The sequence below is a fragment of the Microtus pennsylvanicus genome, chromosome 18 (assembly GCF_037038515.1).
Source record: "Microtus pennsylvanicus isolate mMicPen1 chromosome 18, mMicPen1.hap1, whole genome shotgun sequence".
Classification (NCBI taxonomy): domain Eukaryota; kingdom Metazoa; phylum Chordata; class Mammalia; order Rodentia; family Cricetidae; genus Microtus; species Microtus pennsylvanicus.
The window spans coordinates 29,059,320-29,082,959 of NC_134596.1; the positions used below are offsets into that span (position 1 = coordinate 29,059,320).

Sequence of the window (23,640 nt, forward strand, 5' to 3'; positions counted from 1 at the left end):
GAAATTTGTATATCTCCATGAACCTTTCTTTTCACTCCGGCCCAGTCTCCTGTCCCTGTACTCTCTGTAGCAGTCGGCCATCTTCTCTGTGGATCTAGAGCCCGGGGCTGCCTCTGCTCACCTAGGCTCTGGCCACACACTGCAACTCCTACCGGGAGGCCTACCGCCTCTACACGCTGCAGTTGTTTGCCTTCCTTGTTTCCTGCGCCATTCAATTCAATTACCCGGGGTGGGTTTGGTCTTCCTGGCCAGCCCCTGCCGGATGCATCTGAGCAAAGCACCTTCTAGATCACACACCGCTCCCCGGTTTTCTAAATTACTCGCGTTGCTTTCACTCGGTGAAATACTATAGCCTAGCTGGTGGCTGCTGGTAACCCTGATCTCTGGGGGGAAACAAGAGCCTTGCTTTGTAACATTTGCCAGTTTCTGAGATGTAAATACTCCCACCACGGCCAATTTCAAGCCATCAATCTGACACCGCTGAGCAGAGTGGAGAGGAGAGCTAGGAAATGCGCTCCGGGAGGGGGCGGGAGTGACTGAGAAAGCTTCAGAAACCGAGTGTGAACATCCTGCCAGGAAGCTGCAGTTCTCAGGGCTCCCCAAACCAATCTCTATCAACATCACTGTAAAAAGAGCCACACGGTTCATCTCCACGCTGGTCCTAGTGTCGTATGTCTGCATCCCAATGCGGCATCCCAGCTACTCGGGACGCTGAGGTAGGAGGGAAGGGCAGAGAACCCACATCTGCTGGGAATGGTCTCTGGGACTGAGGAAGGAGGCCTGCATGTTCAAGGTCAACCTGAGCTTTTACACAATGAGCCCAGGTCTCAAAACAACAAATAAAAATAAAACTTTATATTTATTTTTAGGTTTTTCTTATTCTCAAATATTTCTTAGGTGCTACAGAAGGAGGTGTGTGCCCTTTACCCATTCATATACTGAAGCTGCAACCCCCAGCGTGATATCTGGAGTTGGGGTGTAGGAAGTGCGGTTGAATAAGGTCATAAGGATGGGACCTGTGGTGGTTTCCATTAAAATGGCCTCCACAGACTCTTAGGAAGCGGCATTATTAGGGGTGTAACCCTGTTAGAGGAAGTGTGTCACAGGGGTGGGGCTTTGGGGTCTCAGAAGCTTAAGCCTGCTGCCTGTGGATCCAGATGTAGAACTCTCAGCTACCCCTCCAGCACCATGTAGGCCTGGGTGCCACCATGCTCCCCACCATGACGATAATGGACTATATCTCTGAAACTGTAAGCCAGCCCCAGTTAAATGTTTTCCTTTATAAGAGTTGCCATGGTCATGGAGTCTCTTCACAGCTATGCCCTGACTAAGTCAGGCCCCCAGCCAACAGGGAGGAAGGCGTGCTCACTCCAGTCTGCCAGCATGCACAGAGCTCCTGGCGCACAGACAGCAGGACTCAAAGAGGACTCAGAATGAACCCACCTTGCCAGCGTTTCCTAGTGCCCACACTCACATCAGGAAAAACTCGAAAAATAGGCCCTGTATCAATCCCCTGCCCAACAACTAAATAACAAACGAGTAGCTATTTGTTTGTTACTGTTTTTCTTCAATGTTTATTGGCCCTTAGACATTGTTTCCTTCTGTGAAGAGTTCAGCTCATATCCACACTCTCCTGTTCTCACCATGACACTGTGAAGGAGACAGGAGAACAGCAGGCCACTTCACACTAGGAGGAGGGGCTCCTGGAGCCACACACCCTACCAACTGTTCTCGGGTACCTGTGGCCTTCCTGGGTGGCAGCCACCACCACCTTCATTTTACAGATGAAAAAGGGACAAGGAAAGGCTAACCTGCCTGAAGCCAACAGCTGTGACAGCCCTGAGCTCACTCAGCGTCCTGCGGCAACTCCAGCAACTCCCCCTCTTCTCAGAGGGAGGCCCAGGAGGGAAGCGGCTGCTGTCAACTGGACGCCTGGAGGTCCACCCAGTCCCACACGTGCAGAGAGGCATCGCTTGCCGCTGACAACAAAGTTCTGGGTTTGCAAGGGTGCCAGGTGTGGGTGGTGACCAGAAGAGCAGCGTCCACCTCATTTCCCTCCAGGAAGATGTGGCCTTTGTGAGTGAAGAGAGGCTCCACATGGCTTTCCTTTCCATCCCATGATGTGACGTCATAGATCTGCACTGTCCCATCAAAGCCTGGAGGACACAAAGGAGAGGAGTGACCCTACATCCCTCTCTTTCCTGGGCAACTTCCTCTGCCATGAGACACTCGGAGGCCACCCACGGAGAAAGCTACACCTGCAACAGTGGGGGTGTCCCCATGAGCAGCTGTGAATACCTGTCACCCACCCACAGAGTATTGGTCACATAGCTAGGCCTGAGGTGGATACACGGGTGTGTGTGTACGCATGTGTGACTGGCTGTAGGTCAGAGAGGCGAACTTTAAGCATCATTTTTCAGACAGTCCACCTTGTTTTTGTCATAGGTCTTTCCATTGGCCTGGAAACTCACCAGTTTGGCTGGGCCGGCCGGCCAATGAGCCCTAGAGCTGCCTGCCTGTCTCCCTGGTGTTGGAACTAGAAGAACATCCTTGTTGGGACTGCAGACCGCAGCCCCTTGACTTTCTTTGCCTGCCTCAGACCCTTTGCCTGCTGGAGTGAACTGGGCAAAACAACCTGTTTTCCTGTGCCTGCCACTGCTCTGGGCACGAGACCCTCATGAGTTCCTGATGGCAGGGGAGTGGGTTCTGGTGGGTTTACAGCTGAAAATCCCAGGAGCTAGGGCATGGCTATCAGTTAAGAATCCCTATATAAGCTTCCCTGGAGCACAATAAAGTTGGCATTCTTGTTTCAAGGATGACCCATGTCCCCGTGTCTCTGTGTGTCTTTATGTGTTTAAATCTCCAGCCCCTTTTCCAGCTCGCACACCATCCCATAGCGCGGGCACTATACATACTATCACATCCAGCTTTTCCTCCTTCACTCCCCCATCCCCCTATCTCTGTGAGACAGAGACTATGTAGCCCTGGCTCACTAGGAGCACTCTATATAGACAAGGCTAGCTTCAAACGCACAGAGAACCACCTCCTCTGTCTTCCCAGTGCTGGGATTAAAGGTACAGGTGACCACGGTCGACAGTATCCAGGATTACATGGATTCTGGGGATCAAGCTTAGAACCTCAAGCTCGCATGGCAGGCTTTACTGAGTTATGCCCAATGCCAACATGTATTATCTTTAATCTTCATAACAGCATCTCCACAGGACATGGAGACAGAAGAAACTTTCAATCCTTTTCAATGCACTCCAAATTCCAACCCCTCCACCTCTGAGTCCTAGCAGACAGCCTTGTCTCTAGTGTTGGGCCTCTTGTCCATCCGCTGAGGTCCAGCTGCCCCATCCCACACTGCTCTTTCCTGTTCTCTCTGGCACAGTTTCTTCTGGATCCTGAACTTCCCTTTGTGCCCTCAACAGTCCTTTCTCACTGGCTTCTAGATGGCCCCAAGGAACACACCCTTGCAATGACAACACCAGGCTCCAGTGTGGCTTCAGTTAAGAACACAAGCAGACCAGCAGCTCATGGAGACGCTGCCACCTCTTTTGGGTGCAGCCTTGAGCTGTTCCGGGTCTTACTGTCTACAAGTCTCTCAACACACCTGGACCTCTGCTAGGCTGGTAATGGCCACTGCTGGTTGGTGCAAGTTCAGTGGCCAGGGCGGGGAGCGACCTGCCTTTGAGGAGCCAGCCCAGAGACCAAAGTGGTGCTCGGGGTAGGCAACCTGAACTTCTGCAGCCAGGTTAGGTACGGGGGTACAGATTCCAAGCTACCAGCCCTGGGAAGAGCAGTGGTGTAACAGGCACCTTCTCAACAGTACCTGAAATAGCCAAGCAGTTGTCCAGGCCTGGAGCCCAAGTCACTCGCAGCAGCTCGGGGTCAGGGCTGGGTTTGGACACGGGGCACTGGGCTGAGCTCACAGGGTGACAGAGGTTCCGGAAGTCAAGGAGACGGAGCTGCCCATCTGAGCCAAGGCTGGCGATGCAAGGCCCCGGGCCTTGCCCCTGGTTTCTAACGTCTGCACACCATCTCTCTCCACTAGAGCCAGGGCTGGGCCTGAGAGTCTCCAACGGTGCCCACTTCTGGCGGGTGTCCACAAGCCCCAGGCGACCTGAGGTGCCACAGAAAGCAAAGGTGTCCGCATCTAGAACCTGAAGGCTGCTCAACAACTCGCTGTCACTGGTACCTAGAAGACGGGGCAAAGAAAGAATGCTGGGGTCCGGCGGGCCTGACAATGTGGGCTGCGCCAGGCCCGGTCAGAGCAAGTCATGTTTACACCTCTGCTTTATCTTGCCAGTCTGCTCTACTGGGTGGGTGCTGAGCCCCGGAGGCCAGGGTTAGTACCGCACGCCCCAGCCCCAGGTTCCCCCGGCAGCTGGCAGAGGCCCTAGCCATGTCTCGGGGCTGAGCTGGCTGAAGGAGCCGGCAGGGGGCGCACTGCGACAGTACCCGAGCTGTATGTGATCTTCTGGGATTCTATGTCCACAGTCCTCAGGCCACTGAGCCGAGTCCCGTGGAGGATTCCAGGTGCTGCAGAGGAGAAGACAGACACCCGAGGCCAGAGACTCTCCTCTCTGTCCTGCACATCAATGGTGCGGACGGCTTCGATGACATCTGAAGGAAAGGGGAAGAGGCCAAAGCGAAGAGAATCAGTGGGGGCTGGCCAGAAACCCCTGACATTGAGAAGGGCAAGGCAGATGGGAGCTGAGACGGTGCTGAGATAAAAACACTCGGGGTTTTGTTCACATTCTTGAACCTGCCAGCAGCACTTTCACGTCTTCATGATCTGCCTTACAAACTATTTTTGCAAACGGGAGACAATGAGTCATTGTGGCCACCTTGAAAGCAAGCAGTTCTGACTTGTTTGGCAGAGAAAAGACGAAGGAAGGGAAGGAGCACTTGACTGATGTCAGTCACATCTCCAGAGAAAAGGAACAAGTTGAGTTCACAAACCAGCACCACTTCTTCCCGAACACGCTCTGGGAGCTCACGGCTGCAGGTGTTGCTGATGAAAATGAGAAGACAGGAGGGCCTGCCTCTAATACAGATTTGAAAAAGATGTACTCAGGTAGAATAAAATTTTAGTTTGGTTTTCGTCTTTGCACATGAATTACTTTAGTATTGTATCTGTGCACAGGTGTGGGTCAGAGAAGAACTTGCAGGCATCACCTCTTTCTCTCCACCGAGAGGGAGAGAAGAACTTGCAGGCATCACCTCTTTCTCTCCACCGAGAGGGAGAGAAGAACTTGCAGGCATCACCTCTTTCTCTCCACCGAGAGGGTCCTGGGATTGAACTTAGACTGCCAGATGGTCAGGCTGGGCAGCAGGTGCCTTTACCTGCTGAACCCATCTTACTGGACCTTTTTTTAAGAGACAGTGGCAAATGTTGGTCAGGCCATGGAAAATGGGAACTTTTGCACATTGCTAATGGGAACATCCATGAAACCATTTTGTAAAACTTATGGATGGGTCTATACGTACATGTTCCTGCATGAGTTATATGCACCGTGTGTGTGCAGGTGCCCATGGAGGTCAGAGGGTGTCTGACCCCTGTGAACTGGAGCTACCTGACAAACAAATGTGCTGGTACCCAAACCCGGGTCCCCTGCAGGAGCAGGGAGAGATCTTAACCCTGAGCCGTTTCGCCAGTCTCAACCTTTCTTCCCTCCCTCCCTCTTCCTTTCCTTTCCTTTTCTTTCCTTGGTTTTTCGAGACAGGGTTTCTCTGTGTAGCTCTGGCTGTCCTGGAAATAGTTCTGTAGACTAGGTTGGCAACTTTTAATTTTTTTTTAAATTTTTTATTATGTATACAATATTATGTCTGTGTTTATGCCTGCTGGCCAGAAGAGGGCACCAGACCCCATTACAGATGGTTGTGAGCCACCATGTGGTTGCTGGGAATTGAACTCAGGACCTTTGGAAGAGCAGGCAATGCTCTTAACCTCTGAGCCATCTCTCTAGCCCCCAACTTTTAATTTCTTAAAAAATAAAACAAAACCTCATAAATTTACCACATAATCCAGCAATATATGTCCATATCAATCAAGATTTGTACATTAGGGCTGGAATAGACAGACAAAATGTGTCATACCATCCAAGGGAACAGTATCAGCAATAAAAAAGGACTAAATTACTGACGAATGCTATAACAAGGGTAATCTTAAAGAGCATACGCTAAGGGACAGAGGCCGGGCACAAGAGAATCCACGAAAGGTTCCCCCGATAAGACTTTCTTTAGAATAGGCAAATCTACTACAGAAGAAATATATTGATTGTCTGGGACAGGGTGTAGGAGTGAGATTAATAGTTAATGGCATAACAGATCGTATTGGGAGTGATAAAAATGTCCTAAAACTGATTTATAGCAATGGCTGTAAAACTTGGCAAATTTTCTTTAAAAATTATTGACCTATACACTCAATATGGATGAGTCTCATGTAGGTAAAATACACCTCAATAAAATCATTAAACAGCAGCAACACCAAAGGCCGCCACACGCATAGGGAAGCAACACAAGGAACTGGGAAGACAAGCGACCAGGAGGTGCACAGGGGTGAGCCCAACAGCACCCCTCACGGGAGCAGTAGTGAGGCCTGAGAGAAGGGACAGACATAGTGTTGCCTGTGGGAAGCTCTGCCACAGTGTGGGGAGGCCCACTTCCTGCTGTGAGTGCCTCTTACTGGGGGGCAGAATGAATGGCTGGGTCAGTGAAAGGTGCTCTGGTGCCTGCTGGACAAGGACCTGCAGTACCATGGCTATTCTCCACAAGGAGACTTCCTGCTCCTCTCCAAGTGCTGTGTCTTCCAAGTAGACTGCCAGTGAACCTTTGCTCACTTGCTATTTTCCTCCCCGAGAACAAGCAGACTTTAAAAAGAGGGACCTCATCAATGCCTCCTCCTCCTCCTCGAGCTGAGTGCCCGTAGTGGCCCTGCCCAGCTGAGAGGCCCTGGCTCTCTAGCGGCTCTGCCAGCAGCTGGGTTGTAAACTCCAGTCCTGATGGAAGCTCAAGGAAGCTGGAGCGTTTGACCTGTCTGTCACACTGTGGACACTAACGCATCTGTGTGGTACAAAAACCGACAGAAACTGTGCTGTCCCGTCCTTTCCCTCAGGTGCTTCTTACTGGCTCAGCTTAAGGACCAGGGCTGTGTGAGTCGTTTTCCTAAAACCCCAGTGTCCCCCAAGTGAACGTCACTCACCATTGTCCTCTCCAGTCTGCCACACCTGCAAGTAATGCCCGGGAAGGCCACTGGTCACCAGCAACCTGTTCCAGAGACAGAACACCTCAGTCCAGACAGAGGGACGCTCACCTTCACCCTGGCAGCCTTTCCCCTCCAGCCCACTCAGGATCCCTCATTCAACAGCCCAGCAGGCTCACCCTGCCTTAGGGACAGGCTCACACCTCAGAGAGAGCCACAGACCACGCCCAGGCTTTCACAGGTCATGAGGGTCACCTGGGGAGGACACATTGGGGAGCCTGAACACACAGCCTTGACAGCACTTTCCACTCTGTATCTGGTCCTGGAGCAACCCTTAGGGACCTGGTGCCTCCATTACTCAAAACGGCTGCTGAGCTCCTGGTTTCTTCGTAGGCTAAGCCTGTGTGCCCTGGCCCAATGTGCACCCGCCTATGCTGCAGACTGAGAAACGGGCACTGCTGAGCATTTCCCGTCATCCCCAAAGAATGGAAGGTCTGGGACACAGACTGGCCGTACCTGGTATCTGGCACGTGCTTTAGGTCAAAGACAGATCTGTCTGAAAATCCTCCATGGCACACTTTAAAATCTCTCTCCGGGAATAAACCCTAAAACACAAAGGGGTGGGGGCAATCAGACAGTACTTGAATTTTTCTTTTCTTTCTTTCTTCTTGTTTTTTGTTTTGTTCTGCTTTTTTGAGGCAGGGTTTCTCTGTATAGCCCTGGCTGTCCTGTAACTAACTCTGTAACCAGGCTGGTCTCAAACTCACAGAGATCCACCTGCCTCTGCCTCTCGAGTGCTGGGACTAAAGGTGTGTGCCACCACCACCCGGTTAGCTCACAATTTTCTATAACTCTTGTCCCGGGACATCCAGCATCCTCTTCTGACCTCCAAGGATACCAGGTGTGCACGTGGTATTCAGACAGGTGTGTTGGCAAAACACTCATACACATAAGCTAAATATTTTTTTAAAATTAGATATAGGGGCTTGAGAAGTTGCCCAGTGGTATAGCTTTCCCACAACACGAGCAAGGCCTCATAGCATCGTACACACCCAAAATAGATTAGGGGGCCATTAGAGTATATAAGTCGGTGGAAACCATATGGATGAAGGTGTGGGATCTGAGGATTAAGAGAAGACGGCAGGGACAGAACCTTAGAGAATGTATTTACATGATGCAGAGAAAGAGTCTTTGGAGCTGGAGGAAGAGGATGCGTGAGTGGCAGCTATATAAGTTCAAGGCCAGCCTGGTCTACAAGAGCTAGTTCCAAGACAGTCCAGGACAGGCTCTAAAGCTACAGAGAAACCGTCTTGAAAATCAAAAAAAGGTCCGGGCGGTGGTGGGGCACGCCTTTAATTCCAGTACTCGGGAGGCAGAGGCAGGCGGATCTCTGTGAGTTCGAGATCAGCATGGTCTACAAGAGCGAGTTCCAGGACAGGCTCTAAAACCACAGAGAAACCCTGTCTCGAAAAACCAAAAAAAAAATAAATAAATAAATAAAATAAATAAATAAATAAAAAATAAAAAAAAAGAAAGAAAAAAGAAAATAAAATTGTGAGCTGTGCTGTAGCTGCTGCTGGGAATCAAACAGGTTGTCTGGAAGAGCAGCAGGTGCTCTCAGCCCGAGCCATCTCTCCAGCTCCGGAAATCCACTTCTGATATAGTAAGATTACCCTTTATCTGTAGCCTGCTCTTTTGGGAAGCACGTAACTTTCATCAGCATCCACCCCTATATGCAAGAGCTTCCTCCTGCTGGATTTTATGGGCAGACTCAGTGCTTGCCGGGATGGACGGTACCTGGTGGGCAACAGGCACTCCGGGAATGCACAGGAAGTACTAGCTGATCATAGTGTCAGCGTCTCTGTTTAAGTTACCTGGTTCTCCTTTACAGAGAGTCTGAGCGGCAGTATCAAATGAAGGATCTCATTTTTTTTCGAACTTTCAAAACCAGCAACAAAGACTCCTGAAACAAAGCAGTAACTATGAAAAACAGAAACACTGTGGATCATGGCTAGATTTATAAATTCTCCCAAAGAATAAATTTCTTCCCTGTCCAAAAGTGGGCAGTCTTGTGTCAGGTGATGGAAGTTGAGACTCAGCCCAGGGGGCAGAGATTCATCCCCTTTAGTGGCAGGCTAGGTATATTACCTTTTTCACCGATCCACTCAAGGACTCGAGTGGCCCCTGAGAGGTCAAACGCGTGGAAATCTTGGTACCTGCAGGATAGGGTTACAAAAGTCATACGGTGCACGGCACTGTTAGCTGACCAAGAACTCTGCTATCGCTGCAGGATTAGCGGTCCAGGCTCTGAAGTCAGCTAGATATGGGGCTGAGTCTTTTTTCGCATTTTACTCCCTGTGTGTATCAGACCAGGCACCGACCCCATTCTTATCTGTGGAACTACCAGGGTTCCGCAGAGCTGATTTTCCCAAGTTGAGATGATCACTGGAAAACCTGTGTTCAAGTTAACCTAGAGGCCAGCGCAACATAACCAGTCTTCACGAATGAGCGAGCATCTGGCCTCATCACTTGCTTACAAAAAGACCGAGTGTCCCAGAGCGAGAGGCCGGGAATCAGGACCCTCCCCGCCCGGCCGTGTCTGGGCACCGCCCGCGAGCCCACCCCCGGGTCCCTGCTGCACGCGCCCTCTCCCACTGCCCACCAGACCCGCCCACGGCCCGATTTACAAGCGCAAGGACTCCACCAGCCAGTCCTCCGCGAGCTCCATAGCAACTGTCGCTTCCGCCACTCCACTTCCGCCAGTCTGACTTCCTGGGCAGGCGCGCGTTCTCGCGAGGAGAGGGCGTGGTTTTCCGCCTAGCAGTGTCGGGAGCGCTCAGTGCGGCGCGCAGCCCTGCTGATCCGGGGGAAAGAAACGGTGCAGAAACAGAGATTCTTCGAAGTCAGCTCCAAGCAGGACCGGAGACATCAAATATGTCCTTGTTTTAGGATCAAGTATGTGCAGCCGAAGAGCTGTGTCCCAAAGCCAGGTACAATACAGACTCTATTGGAACTTAAGGTGAACAGTTAATTTAAAAGTTTGCGTGAATATGCTCGTGAAGGATACTTTAGGATTTTTTTTTTTAAGTAATCTTGTTGGGCTAGAGATGTAGCTCAGCTGGTGGAGTGCTTGCTTGGCATGCACGAAGTTCGCTTTCCAGTACCGCGTAACTCCCACCCCACCACACACACACACACACACACACACACACACACACACACCCGGCATGGTGGCGCACGCCTGTAATTTCAGTGCTCAGGAGATAGAGGCAGGAGAATGAGAAGTTTTAGGTCATCACCCGCTACATAGGGAGTTCGAGGCCAGTCTATGTTACACAACACACTGTCAATAAAGTATCTGACACTCGTTTATATTCGATAACTGACACCCTGTACGGAGGTCCCTAGCACCAGAGAAGACTAAGAGCACAGCAGAGCTGAATTCCGGCGTGGTTCTCTCCTGTGCGTACCAGGTCCCGCACTAAAGCTTGGGATGAAAGATGGGGTGAGTGTAGCATAGCGCAGCAACGTGTAGGCAGCCCACCGTCGCAGGCAGAGACACTTTAGGTCGTAGAAACGGCAGTGAGCCAGAGCAGCCAACCCAGTATCTAACTGCCGAGAGTTGGCAATCATTCATTGCCCGGTTGGCGCCATTGTGAGGGGTGATGGGGCTTTCCTGAGACCACCCCATTGACAAACACACCACCCTCCAGAGTCCTTTCCCCTTTCTTCAAATGGGGTGGGGGTGGGGGTGGAAGGAGAGGCCCAGACAGTCTGTGTAAAGAGCAGTGTTTTTATTTGCAACTTCACCAGGGAAGCAAGAAATGCAGCAGGAGAGCCTAGCTGTCTGCACCGTCAACATTCCTGGTGACCCAACCAGAAATCACAGTAAGGGAGTAACACATTTGAGCTTAGGATCTACATCTGATGGGGCCACTGCTGGGGTTCTGTTCAGCAGCTGCCCTGGATGGACACATTCTAAGCCGTGTTGTGTTCCTCCCGTTATTGGCATCACTTCTTCAGTACTGGCTCCAGTGACCCCCTGTACTGAAGGCAAAAAGAGAAGACTTGACCGTGGAGTCCACAGACCATAGGGATGTGCTGGGTGTGCACAGAAGTGGGCAGGAGTGGGCTCTCGCCTGGGTCTCTGAGTTGCCCAGAATACAGCACCAATTTCACAGGGTCGTCATGACAACTAAAGGGCATCACGGACATCAAGTCCGAGGCACACGTGTCAGTGCCACTCCTCTGCCACCCCAAGCTCCGCCCCAGACCTCTCTGATGCTCCCTCCCACTGGCCTTGGCAGTATTGCTTCCTCAGGGAGTCTCTGGTTGGTCTTGATATTTCAGGCCTTCAAAATAATGCCCTATAGAGGTGATGCTATCTCTCACTGGACCCTGCCAACACAAGCTTCTTGCTCTTGCATCTGAGGTTCCTAGGATGTTTGCTGGGACTCTGCAGGTAGACTTTCTCTAAGGACTGTCTCTCCTTGCAGCACATGCACACTGCTAGGCACAGGGTGGGGGAAATAAACGGGGTCAGCAGCAGGAACTGCCAGGGGCTCACAGACAGGTGGTGGAGCTCCTGCTTACCAAGAGCTGGCTGTGTGCCCAGCACCATACTGTGCATGGGACATAAACGGGCCCGTTGTCTCCATTTGATGAAGAACATGAGGCTTAGAGTGACATTTCTAAGGCCACCCAACTACTAAGCAGCTAAGTGTGACCCTGGCATACATTTCCACCCCATCACACTGCCTTCTGCACACAGCAGTAGGTACCAAGGAGAGTGATGTGCCCTGGGGCCAGCACCAGAAGCAAAGAGTGGAGGAGCTGCCACCCAGCCAGGCAGGACCCTAAGGCTTGAGCACCACAGGTTAATGCATTCCAGCCAGTGGTGCTTTGATCGCACTTCTCCCCAGGGGACATCAGCTTGATGTCTAAGGACTCCTCGTAAACCATCTTCCTGCCTCAACCTCTGAAGTATCAGGGACTGCAGGCAAATGCCCCATTCTTGACCGGGAGGGGACTTTGATTCTAACAGCTGGATAAGGAGAGGGACTGTTACTGACATCTGGTAGGTGGAAACCAGGGATGTGTTAAGCATCCTAAAGACACAGGACAGCCCCACAGAGCCTATACTGTTGAGAGCACTGGCATATGATAAAGCCTGCCGTTGGCAAGTGGACAGGAGATGGAAAGCAGGCTAGTCCTGAGTTCTGTCTCCACTCCAGGACTCAGAGGTCACAGCTTGGACCACAGCACAGCCTGGAACAGCAAGGTGGCCTTGGCTAGTGCAGTGGGTGACAACTGGGATGGACAAGGGTGTGTGGGACAGAGTAGGAAGGTCTGCTTAAAAGCTTGGACAATCCTAGTCTGTGACTTCAGGCTGGGGATGGGCAAAGAGGGACTTCTTCCCCATGCAATCTGCTGCGTCATTTTCTGGTCTTTGGGTATTTGCTCTTTGAGCCCTGGGACCCTGGCTTTCTGGAATCCCTACTCATTACACCCTGTCTCGGCAGTCCCACCCTGAACCCAAGCTGGGTGGCCCTTCTTCCATGTAGGTGCTAGGGTAGGGGCTCACCTGAATTGGGGAAGCTGGGCCACTGGGGTTCGTGCCTAAAGCTTTCTTTAGCAGAAGGATTCTGAGCAGATCGTGACTCAGCTGCAGCCTCTGGTCCCTCTGGATGTTGGGAGGTGCTGTCCCCACCAGCGACAGGCTTGGGGGCTCCAGGCTTTTCTTGCCCATGAAGTGACCTAAAAAAGAGGTGCCAGGGTACATGGAAGCCAGGAAGTGAGGACCCTGTGACCACAAGCAAGTTCTGGTCTATTCCACCTTTCAGCTCTCGCAGAGGGAAGACAAACGTTCCTGCTCAGCAAGAAGCCACAGACGTCTTGGGTGGAGGCAAAGCTGACAGCCTCAGTTTTTCCCGACCCGCTAGAAGAAGGGTAGAGAGCCCAGGACCAGGGAGAGATGCCAGGGAAGGAAGTGGAGAAGGTGCCTTGGAGACAGATGGGCAGAGAAGACATGAGTGAAAAAAACCTAGCAGTCTGCCTAAGGTAAGGGGGACCGACTGACTGACAACCAGAGCTAAGATGCTGGCCAGGCTCAGTCTTCAACTTGCCAAGTCCGTGGCTGCTGGATTTGACCTGTTAATTCCCACTTGTTAAACTTGAGCCCCCAGGAGTTCTGTCACTACGAGCCTCCAGAGAGTTGAAAGGAAACTGGGGACCGAGGAGAATGAGGCACGCTAGTTGACGTCCCCAGAGACTTACCGGTTGCCCAGAGGTTGCCCCGGGGGTGCACTCGGATCTTGCTGGCTCGGCTGCGGGGCTCCGGGAGATCCCAATTGAAGGGAGCGACGCCGGCAGTGAACAACACGAAGAGGAGGAGACTGCGAAGCAGCCGAGAGCCCCTTGTCCGCCCGGTCATGGCTGTGCCAAGCGGGTTCTTCTTTGGCACTCGGATATTAGTTAGCGAAGCCCGCCTTCCAGCCTTTTAAACTACTGTCTGAGCAGCGGAGCCCGCTGGAGGCGCTGAGTTCGCCCCGCCCCGGAGCGCCGCCCTTCTCAGGCTCCGCCCCCAAAGCCACAGGGGGTGGTCACTGCCTCACTGGAGTTTCGGCAGAAGCCCACCGCAGTTTTAGTGCAACCTGGCGTGTGGCACTGCCCCACGGCAAAAGTGGTTCCCAAGACCCTCCTTCGCCAGATTTCTGCTATCTTGTCGTTTTTACAGCAGCCCTCAAAGCTTCTCCTCGAGGCTAAAGTGAAGCGAAAAGTCCCCCTCCTGGTAGTGTGGGTGTTTAGCATCACCTAACAGAGGAACTCCATAAAGGAATTCTGTCACCTCCTCCGTCTCAAGACATCTGACCCTTGCTGGCACCTCTCTGCTTTCTCACAGTTAGCACACGCTGGTTAGGTAACCTGGAAAAGTTCTGTGCCCAGAATGGGGATAGGATGATAGGGAAGGGAGCAAGGAGCTGTCCCCAGCAGTGGTACCACTTGGAGATCCTGGTCTATCATAACGGCAGGTGGCAGACCTGCCCCGCGCGTCAGAGCAGTGGAAGGAGCACTGGGCCAGGGACGCTACTGTAAAATGGAAATAACCATACTGCTTATACCTTTAAGAGTTTCACATCTTTCAGTACAACCATTAAGGAGCAGCCCTGTCTTCTTGTGGAGTTGTCGTGACTGGTCTTGGAAAGGATCTCCAGTCATCACTGTCCTCACTTAGTGAGCAGGGCAGATATGTGCTCCAACCCCCGTATTGTTGAACTGTTCACTGCACACCAACATCTGGAGCACTGTGGGAGGGCCAGGAGGGGACACCATCTCCCCGCTACCAAGAGTTCATCTTCTCATTGGAAACTAGGTCAAGGTATGACTGATGGATGGGGTGTGAGGTCTCGGAGCCTTTCCTGGAACGCTCGTGGGGCATGACAGAACCTCCTAACCTGGCCCAATAATGGTACTTGCTAGCATGATCCTTTTGAGACAAGGTCTTGCTGTGTAGCTCTGGCTGGCCTGGAACTCACTATATAGACCAGGCTGAGTTGAATTTATAGCAGTCCCTCTGCCTCAGCTTCCCAAGTGCTGGGATTACAGGTGTGAGCCACCATACTTGGTTTGCTGTCCTAGCTCCTACACAGACAGCTGGCTGAGCAAGGCCCGGCTGTCCATCACAGAAGGGGGTCTGTGATGTTCCAGTGGGTATCAGAGGTTAACACATTAGGCATTTTCCTCAGCTGTGCTCTGCCTTTGTGTGGTGTGCATGTGCACACACCCCCCCCCCCCCCCCCCCGCACACACACACATGTGGAGGCCAGAGGATAACCTTCAGGGTTCAATTCCTACCTTCCATCTTGTTTGAGGCAGGACTGTCTTGTTTCTGCTGCTTTGCCAAGTCATCCAGTTCAGAAGACTGTGAGCTTCTGGATTATTCTCCCACCCCTCCACAGGAACATTGATTACATGTATGTGATAGTACATACAGTTTTTCATGTGGGTTCTAAGAATCTGGACTGAAGTCATGCTTGCTGCAGCAAATGCTTTTCCTGCTGAGTCACCTCCCCAGCCCCCACCTTAGTTTCTGAGGTAGGGTCTCCTGCTGAAGCTGGTACTTACTAAGACCGGCTGGCCAGTAAGCCTCTTGTCCCCACCTCCCCAGCACTGGGATTTCAGGTTTTGGCCAACAACCCTAACTTTTTATACAAGTGCTGGAAATCTGAACTTGGGTCCTTGTGCTTGGAAGGCAAGCACTTTACTGAGCCACCACCTGGTCCCAGGGAGCCTTTCTGCGATGCTGAGGTTCTGGAGTGTGGCACAGGGGACAGCGACAGTCCCTTTCTGGCCCCGGCTTTTCCTTGCAGTCTTGTTGCTTCTCACCCCCAGCCTGACATTTACACCTCTCTGTTCCTTCACAGCTTAGCCACGGTGTTCAGATATAGCTCTCCTCACCTTCCTGCATGCATCATTCCCTCTGCAACCCCTCCCTCTCTCCCGCATCCAGCATACTCCCAGCCTCTCTGCGGATGCAGAAACTAAGGGAAACTGTTGAGTGAGCGCTGCTTTCCTTAACCGCTTGAAGGAATTTACTCGACAAGCCTGTCCCTTATGTTATTGGCAAGGGTCACCCCAGAGGTTGTTACTCGTGCGGACATTTCACCAGAGCCAGGCTTCAGGTCTGTCATGGCACTTTTGGGGCACTACCTCATGCTCCCAAAGCTGTGAGAACAGCCACGGTTCTCCCTAACACACACTCCTGTTTTCCCATGCATCGCTTCAGTGCCAATTGAGTTTTGAGTTCTCAGGAAACAGAGCTAGTGGGCACTACCTCTCCAGTCTCATTGCTCTCCTATGGGTGACCCTAAGGCCGTGTTCTGATCTCACAAGTTCACTTATACAGAAGACCAGCTCCGGGTAACTAACACATACTCGGTTCACGGCTTAGAAGAGAAAGCCAGGAAGCTGCTACTGAGCTGAGCAGGCGAGAGCCAGGGATGCTATAAAGCCCTGCAGCAAGAGCCCAGGCAGCATTCTTAACTACTGCATATAATGTTCATGCATTTAGGGGGACAGTTACATAACCAAAGTGATATGCTCAACCCCAAAGAGGCCTCCAAAAAGGTTAGATTCACTGCGGAGCCAAAGGCTGGTCTTGAACTCAAAATGCTCTTGCTTCAACCTCGCTAGTACTGGGATGTGTGCCAACATCACTCATTATCTAAGGAGGTTTAGAGACTTGGGAATCTGGTAGAGAATCTTATATTTCTAAGAGACCTGATAATCTGAGCCACCTCGAGGAGGGGCTTTGAAAGTGGAGGTTTGCTGCAAAAGCCCATTTGACTTCCAAAGGTAGGAAAGGACATGGCACCCAGGGCAATAACAGTGACACAGACCTCCGCTGTGCAGACCGACCTCTGCCTCTCTCCTCGGTAAACCAGGTTACTCTGAGGCTTGTTAAATAGGAAACAACAGCTCTTCCCTTTGCAGTCATTGCTGAAACGGCTGCCACCAAAATAAAGCTCAGTCCCTTGGTGACTTCTGACTGAAGCAAGCAAGCAGCGTTTCAGTGTTCTCTCTCGGCTTAGGAAGATGAGGTCGGCCCCTCTTTCCGATGAGCTGGCACACAAGTGTAATGGCCCTTTGACCTCTGCACATTTGAAAAGATGATGACGCTCAGGCTGTGTGAGGACACTACAGAGACAGCGGAGTGGCGAGGCCGTCTGGTCACCTGCACTGAAAAGGTGCAGAGAGAAAAGGCTAATGGCACAGCTGTCCACATGGGCGTCCACCCCAGCAGGGTGGTCATCACCAGGCTAACGCTGGGCAAGGCCGCAGAAAAGATCCTGGAAGGGCAAGCCCGGTCCTGTCCAGTGGGAAGGAAGGAGGGCAAACACAAGAGAGGAACGACTGAGAAGATGCAGGGGGAGAAGAACCTCATGCACAACGTTCATTAAAGACGGCTTATGTGGAAGAAAACCGGGAAGGAAGGATCGCTATAAACTGTAAAGCACTTTTGGCCGAGCACCTGCTATGATTCTAGGAAATCAGGGTGTGCACGCACCAGAGCATGGCCCTGCAACATGCCCGGGACACTACTTTGGTTCCCAAAGCAAAATGCCAGCGCACCTACATCAATTCTTTCCTTTTTTTTTTTTTTAAGAGGTCCACCTGCCTCTGCCTCCCAGGTGCTGGGATTAAAAGTGTGGCCACCACACTTGGCTCTACACCTCGATTCATGAGCAGTTCTGAGAAAAGGTCCTTCTTTCTGTGTGTTATTGGTTAATGAATAAAAACTGCTTTGAGCCTATGGCAGGGAAGAACAGAACTAGGCAGAGAAAGCTAGGCTGGATGCTGGGAGAAAGAAGGGTGGAGTCAGAGCTCCCATGGAGCTGCTGGAGACAGATGCCGGTTGGAATTTTACCAGTAAGCCACAGCCACGTGACAATACACAGATTAATAGAAATGGGTTAAATTAATATGTAAGAGTTAGCCAATAAGAAGTTAGAGCTAATGGACCAAGCAGCGATTTAAATAATACAGTTTCTGTGTGATTATTTCAGGTCTAAGCTAGCCGGCCACAGGAACAACAAGCAGCCTTCCTTCTCCAACAAAGAACTCTCCAGCATTCTGTTTGGGGCTTAGTAAGTTGTCTGTCTAAAAGCTCTGATCAAAACTGGGTGCCAGCTAATTTATTTACTTGTCTGACATTGAGTTCCGAATATAAATTTGTCTAGCTAGACTCCTGTATTAACGCTGGGGCCTGGTTTACCAATCCAAATAGATGGGAAATTAAAGTGACGGTCCTAGGGAAGTGGCTCTAAATTGAGAGTGGGTAGAAGCATGCCAGACACGTCTCAGACAGGACAGACGGCTTGAAAGTCAGATTCAATAGCGAGCTTTACCTGTCGATGAGAAAAGGGCGCTGTTTTTATCATACAAGCTTAAGGAAAATCAAGGCAGCAAGCTAAAATATTGTTGACTCAGGAGAATAAGAGACTGAGAGCCAGGGGCGTCAGAATAACCACGATACCAGATTTCTAGTTCTAAAGAGGCTGTGGGTTTTAGAAGCTTACAGAAGGTTATCATAGGAAGATGAGGTGATTTTTCTGGTTTGTGTTTTGAGACTGGGTCTCTAGTAGCTCAAGTTGGCCTTGAAGTCTCTGTTGTAGCTAAGGCTGGGCCTTTAATTCCTGACACAGCTGCCTCCACCTCCCCTGTGCCAGGACGATACTAGCTACACTGAGAAACCTCTGGAAGCAGCCTCAGGACAGCTGCTGGGCGACTCTGGACAGGGATGCTATGTGACACACAGGGCAGCCCGAGGGTCTCAGTCCTGGGAACTACTGTAACCTTTCTTTTCCTTCCCTTCATGTCCAATCTGTCCAGCACAGCAAGGGCAGCTTCCTGCTCTGTACTACGGACTATGAAACCAGGAGTTGAAAGAAACGGAGTCCCTCCAGCAGACAAGAGAATCTTTCGCTACCTTAGGTTTTATGTAAGGCAACCGATTTCACATCTGGTTTTATCGTCTCCTCTCCATCAATTACTACAACTCTAACTTCTGTGGCTTCTATTTTATAACACAGCACTAGATTTATCTATACACAACAAGGCAAGTACATAAATCAATTTAAAAAGAAGCACAGTACTGTAACAGGCACTGGGGATACCCAAGGAATCCCAAACCACACCTGTCTCAGTGTCTAAAGGAATCAGCTCTCACTCTAGTGGGGAGAGGAACACAGAGAAAGCCAGCGGCACGGCAACAGTGTAGAGCGGGACATGGACAGGGCACTGGCGGTCTGAGCAGGAAGCACTGGGCACTCCCGGCGCCTTCCTGAGATGGCTGTAGGTCCTATGTGGGAAGTGGGTCAGTACATGTCCTGCCCACTAAGGTCAGTTCCAAAAGGGCCTTGCTTGCTTTGTAGCCAGGACCTAGCTAAAAATCTGGCACCGCAGAGGTTAATAAGCATCTGCTGAATAGTGAGAGAATTCTTAGCTGTACCCCACATGGTAACCAGCAGAAGCGAAGGTGGCATGTCTCCCTGGAAAGTCCTACGTGGACACAGACTGGCGTCTGGGGAGGGCTTACAATGACTCCTAGAAGGAGTGTCTTCGCAATGTATGGTAAGCCTCAGTGCACACCGCTTGTCTGCGCTCTATGCGCTACTGTACAGTTCGCGAGCTTCGGGCAAGGGGCTGGAGGTTAAAACACACAGAGACAGACAGACAGAGACCTCTAGTCACTGGTAAGAAGCCCTTTATTCAATAGCACCACGGAGGCTTACATACCCAACACAGTCAGGTGGGCCAACAGGTGAAAACCTCATCCTCTGATCCTCAAGGCAAGGCAACACGTGCTCATGAAGCAGAGCTGGTAAACAACTTTGACACAGCTTTCAGTAACTCAAATCAGAAGGAAAGTAAAGATCTCTAGCAGGGAAGAGCAGCTGGAGGCCAGGACTCCAAATGGTCCCAACAGTAAGTCCTGCTCTTTTCAGTCCCAATCTCATTCCTGGATTAAACAATGTTCTTTCTGTATCCAAATTTACTCTGGTGGAAAGGGGTCATATCTGTTATTTAGCTCCTCACAGCCACCGGTGTTGTTCTAGCGACAGAGAACAGTGATGAAGGCACGGGTGGAAGCCGAGACTCAGGGAGGGAGTCATGTCACCAGCTAGTGCGCTGGATCATCATCTCAAGCTCAACAGTGCCAGCACTGTCGTAAGGAGGGTGACTGCAGATTCTGGAACAGTGTCGGCTCGGCCCCACCCCGCCACATTATGAGCAGCTAGTTGGACTTAATAAAACACTGAAGCAAGTACCAAAGCACTGTGCTAGACAGCCTCTGTGTAACTCCCTAGGAAAGTACACAAGCCATCAAGAAAGCCAAGGCTCTCGGAAGCCTATGACTCCCCAGGTAAAATGACAAATGCCAACAGTCCCACCAATAAAGAGGACACAGGAAGAGTAGACAGGCATAAAGAAACAAGAAAGCAGAATTAACATTAAAAAAAAATAATCTGGAAAGGGTACGTGCTGCTTAAATGGAACCATGGCGAGAGGAAGTTTTCAGATTCAAATTTGGCAAGGCCAAGAGAGAACGTACTTAGTAAATAACAGGAAAGTACAAAGCACTTAATGATTCATGCGCTCTGCTCAACAACACTGATCTAAGATCCTATGCTCTGCTTCCAGAGCATCATTATACTCAACATTTAATACACGCTGCTTCATGCTACTGGGGAAGCAGAAGGCAGGGTCTATAAAATGAGGCCCCTGCACAAGACGAGCTCACAGCCCGCCAGGCATCCTGAGGCTATACCCCAAATCCAAAGCCCCGTGAAGCTGCCCAGAGGGACAATTATGTCTAAAGATGGTAAGACTCAGACACGCACAGATGAGAGAAGGAGGCAGTGTAGTGAAAACGCCAGGGAGGACGGCATGGGGAGGCTCCCTCAGTCTCAGCTGCATTCAAAGCCCGAGCCTCGCAGGCAGTAAGGACAGAGGTAGGCTGAAAACAATAGGCACACCAAAGTCAGTAGCCACTGTGCGCACAGACTGGGTCAGTGAGGCAGGGGAACACAGGCAGAGGACAGGAACAGGCATGGACACCATGACTGGTGCTCAAGCAACAGGAAGCGGTAAATGCTAATGCAAGTGAATCACGACACGGAGATATGGGGCTTGGCATTGAGATGCACAGGAAAATACAACACCTAGCTCCTCCCTGAACATGCCAGAATTGGCTGAGCAGTTTGATGGACTCCCTAAGGAGCTTGGGTTCAGAGATGGACAGATCAAGTCAGGGTTGTAGGGCTGGAGCTGAGGAAATGACGCAAGGTTCATTAACGGCAGTTGTGAGAGCCAAAAGATCATCCTAGTATCAAATTCCAACTTAAACTTTTACTGGTTCTCACCCCTTCTCCAATTCCTTCTAGGGGCTGAGTTTTCCACACTTCCCCTTAATCCTGCCAAATGCCAAAGAACTGAGAAGTTCCATTCAATTTGCAGTTAATAGTGAAGTCTCTTGTATTTGCTTTGGTGAGTTGGAGCTCACTATGATGCCCAGGTGGTTTCCAATCATGGGCTCAAATGGTCCTCCTGCCTCAGCCTCTGTGTGATTTGGTGTGTGCAGACATGCCTGGCTCATTTCTTAGTTTCCTTTTTTAAAGATTTTTTTTTACTTGTGTATATGCACATGAGTGCAGGTAGTCAAGGAGGCCAGAAGGTGTGTGATCCTCTGGAGTTGAAGTTACAGGAAGTTGTAGGTGCCACGTGGGTGCTAAAAACCCAGGTCCTCTATAAAAGCAGCAAGTACTCATTACCCCAATGAGCAGACTGTATCCAACCCCCTTTTAAAGAATTTTTTAATTTCTTATATTTACAAAGAGCTCAAAATACATGTACATATTTTTAGTTTTAAAGAGTTATTTTTTGGAAGATGTATTTATATATGTATGTATGTATGTATGTGGATGCTTGTGGAATACAGAAGGCAGTACTGGAACCCCTGAAACTGACTTACAGGTGGCTGTGAGCTGCCTCATGTGGGTGCTAGGAACTGAACTCACGTCCTCTACAGGAGCAGTGTGTGCTCTTAACCAACGAACCATTTTTCCAACCTTTGTTTTTTTGTGTATTTTATCTGAATATATGGATGAATATCATATGCCTGCAGTGTTCACAGAGGCCAGAAGAGGGCATCAGATTTCCCTGCAGCCCAAGATATAGTGGTTGTGAGCAGCCATGAGAAAGCTGAGAACAGAACCAGGTCCTCTGTAAGAGCAGCCAGTGCTCCTAACTGCTGAGCCCTTTTTCTCTACCCCCACCCCAAAACTCTTAGTTTTAAGTCTTATGTTCTATCTTTCAACAATATAAAAATTGGCTAATAGGGGCTGGAGAGATGGCTCAGAGGTTAAGAGTACTGGCTGCTCTTCCAGAGGTTCTGAGTTCAATTCCCAGCCACCACATGGTGGCTCACAACCATCTGTACTGAGATCTGGCGCCCTGCTCTGGCGTGCGGGCATACATCGAGGCAGAATGTTGTATACATAATAAATAAATAAATAAACAAACAAATAAACAAATAAATAAATAAATATTTTTAAAAATTGGCTAATAGAGTGATTCGAATGTTTTTTTAAATGGTCTGGCCACTTTTTTTAAATTTTTTTTAAGATTTATTTATTTATTATATATACAACATTCCTTCCCTGTATGCTTGCATGCCAGAAGAGGGCACCATATCTCATTATAGATGGCTGTGAGCCACCATGTGGTTGCTGGGAATTGAACTCAGGACCTCTGGAAGAGCAGTCAGTGTTCTTAATCTCTGAGCCATCTCTCCAGCCCGGTCTGGCCACTTTTAAAGAGAAATTTAGTCTCTGTTAATAACAAGAACATCTGTAAAGGAGGCAAAGGAAGCAGGGCACTGAGCAGGAGGACCACAGACAACAAGCGAGGAAGAAATTAAGTGATATTCTGCCAGGCTGGAGAGGCAGCTGGAGCTCTGAGCATGAGCACCCTCAGGGATCAGGAGGAAACGGCTTCCAGCAGGTTGAAAAAGCTATCTGTTAAGAGTTAAGCATTAAGCATCCATATGCAAAGTCTGAAGGGTAGGCCTAGTTAATGGGTTTCGGATGGCAGCATTCTCCGTGGGGAAGGCTCTGGAAGCCTGTCTACTCCATTAGCAATACAGCACAGGCTGTCACCTCAGCTGAGTAAACAGAGCCTGACCACGTGCCCAACCGAAAACTTGCTTGCTCTGAGATTCCACGTTAAACAAGACAGACAGAATTAGAAGATTTGGGACTAGTGCATATTGGCTTACCCTACACTCTGTTTCCCGAGTGGCTTCAAAATGAAAAGAAAACACAGTTGGGTTTTAGTCACAACTTCAAACTATCTCCTTAAGCCTGCAGAGAGAGAATGCAGAGCCAGTCACTTAAAAGAATGGGTTTAGGAAATCAGGATTGCAGCGGCTACAATGCTGGCCTCCTGTGCCGCCAGGGCCTCCAGGTGTTTCCACAGTCAGGTGAGGCTCTCAATCACAGCACCTGGGACTGTACACCTCTGAGTCACACCCCAGTGAAGAATCAATTGTATGACTAAGAGATTTCCTATGAACGTCAATGGCTACACTGGCTTCACAGAAACAAAAACAAACCTAAACAAAAGCTCATTTGCTAGTATTTGGCCAACCTTAGCTGAAGGACAGTTCATACGAGAGCCTTGTCTCCTTTCTAGCTTGAGACAGATCTCAATAGCCTGGGTTGCCTTGAACTCACAATGGAATTGGGGATAACCTAGAGTTGATCTTGCAGTTTCTGGTGCTGAGATAGTCCAGGGTCTGGGATAACAAGCATGTAATCTCCATGCTCAGCCACATCCAAGCCTGTGTAAACATAGGAAGGCACATTTCAGAA

At 50.3% G+C, this 23,640-nt stretch overlaps 2 protein-coding genes across 4 annotated transcripts; both read right to left on the reverse strand.

Annotated features, from left to right (window-relative positions):
- Window positions 1–1,534: 1,534 nt before the first annotated feature.
- On the reverse strand, window positions 1,535–9,992 carry Wdr73 (WD repeat domain 73). Of its 2 annotated transcripts, none has more exons than XM_075952760.1 (8): window positions 9,895–9,992; window positions 9,356–9,423; window positions 9,082–9,170; window positions 7,724–7,812; window positions 7,208–7,272; window positions 4,467–4,626; window positions 3,833–4,128; window positions 1,535–2,156 (listed from the first exon to the last, which is right to left on the reverse strand). In XM_075952760.1, exons 1-8 carry the CDS (start codon window positions 9,933–9,935, stop codon window positions 1,921–1,923), a joined length of 1,044 nt encoding a protein of 347 aa, XP_075808875.1. In that variant the 5' UTR covers window positions 9,936–9,992; the 3' UTR covers window positions 1,535–1,920. The 2 variants fall into 2 exon arrangements, with proteins under 2 accessions (XP_075808875.1, XP_075808874.1); XM_075952759.1 differs by having other exon boundaries at window positions 1,536–2,156; window positions 3,833–4,198; window positions 4,462–4,626; window positions 9,895–9,990.
- Window positions 9,993–10,986: 994 nt separating this feature from the next.
- Nmb (neuromedin B) lies at window positions 10,987–23,599 on the reverse strand. Of its 2 annotated transcripts, none has more exons than XM_075953146.1 (3): window positions 13,484–23,599; window positions 12,792–12,964; window positions 10,987–11,249 (listed from the first exon to the last, which is right to left on the reverse strand). In XM_075953146.1, the coding sequence occupies exons 1-3, from the start codon at window positions 13,638–13,640 to the stop codon at window positions 11,091–11,093; spliced, it is 489 nt and encodes a 162-aa protein (XP_075809261.1). In that variant the 5' UTR covers window positions 13,641–23,599; the 3' UTR covers window positions 10,987–11,090. The 2 variants fall into 2 exon arrangements, with proteins under 2 accessions (XP_075809261.1, XP_075809262.1); XM_075953147.1 differs by having other exon boundaries at window positions 10,987–11,254.
- Window positions 23,600–23,640: the final 41 nt, after the last annotated feature.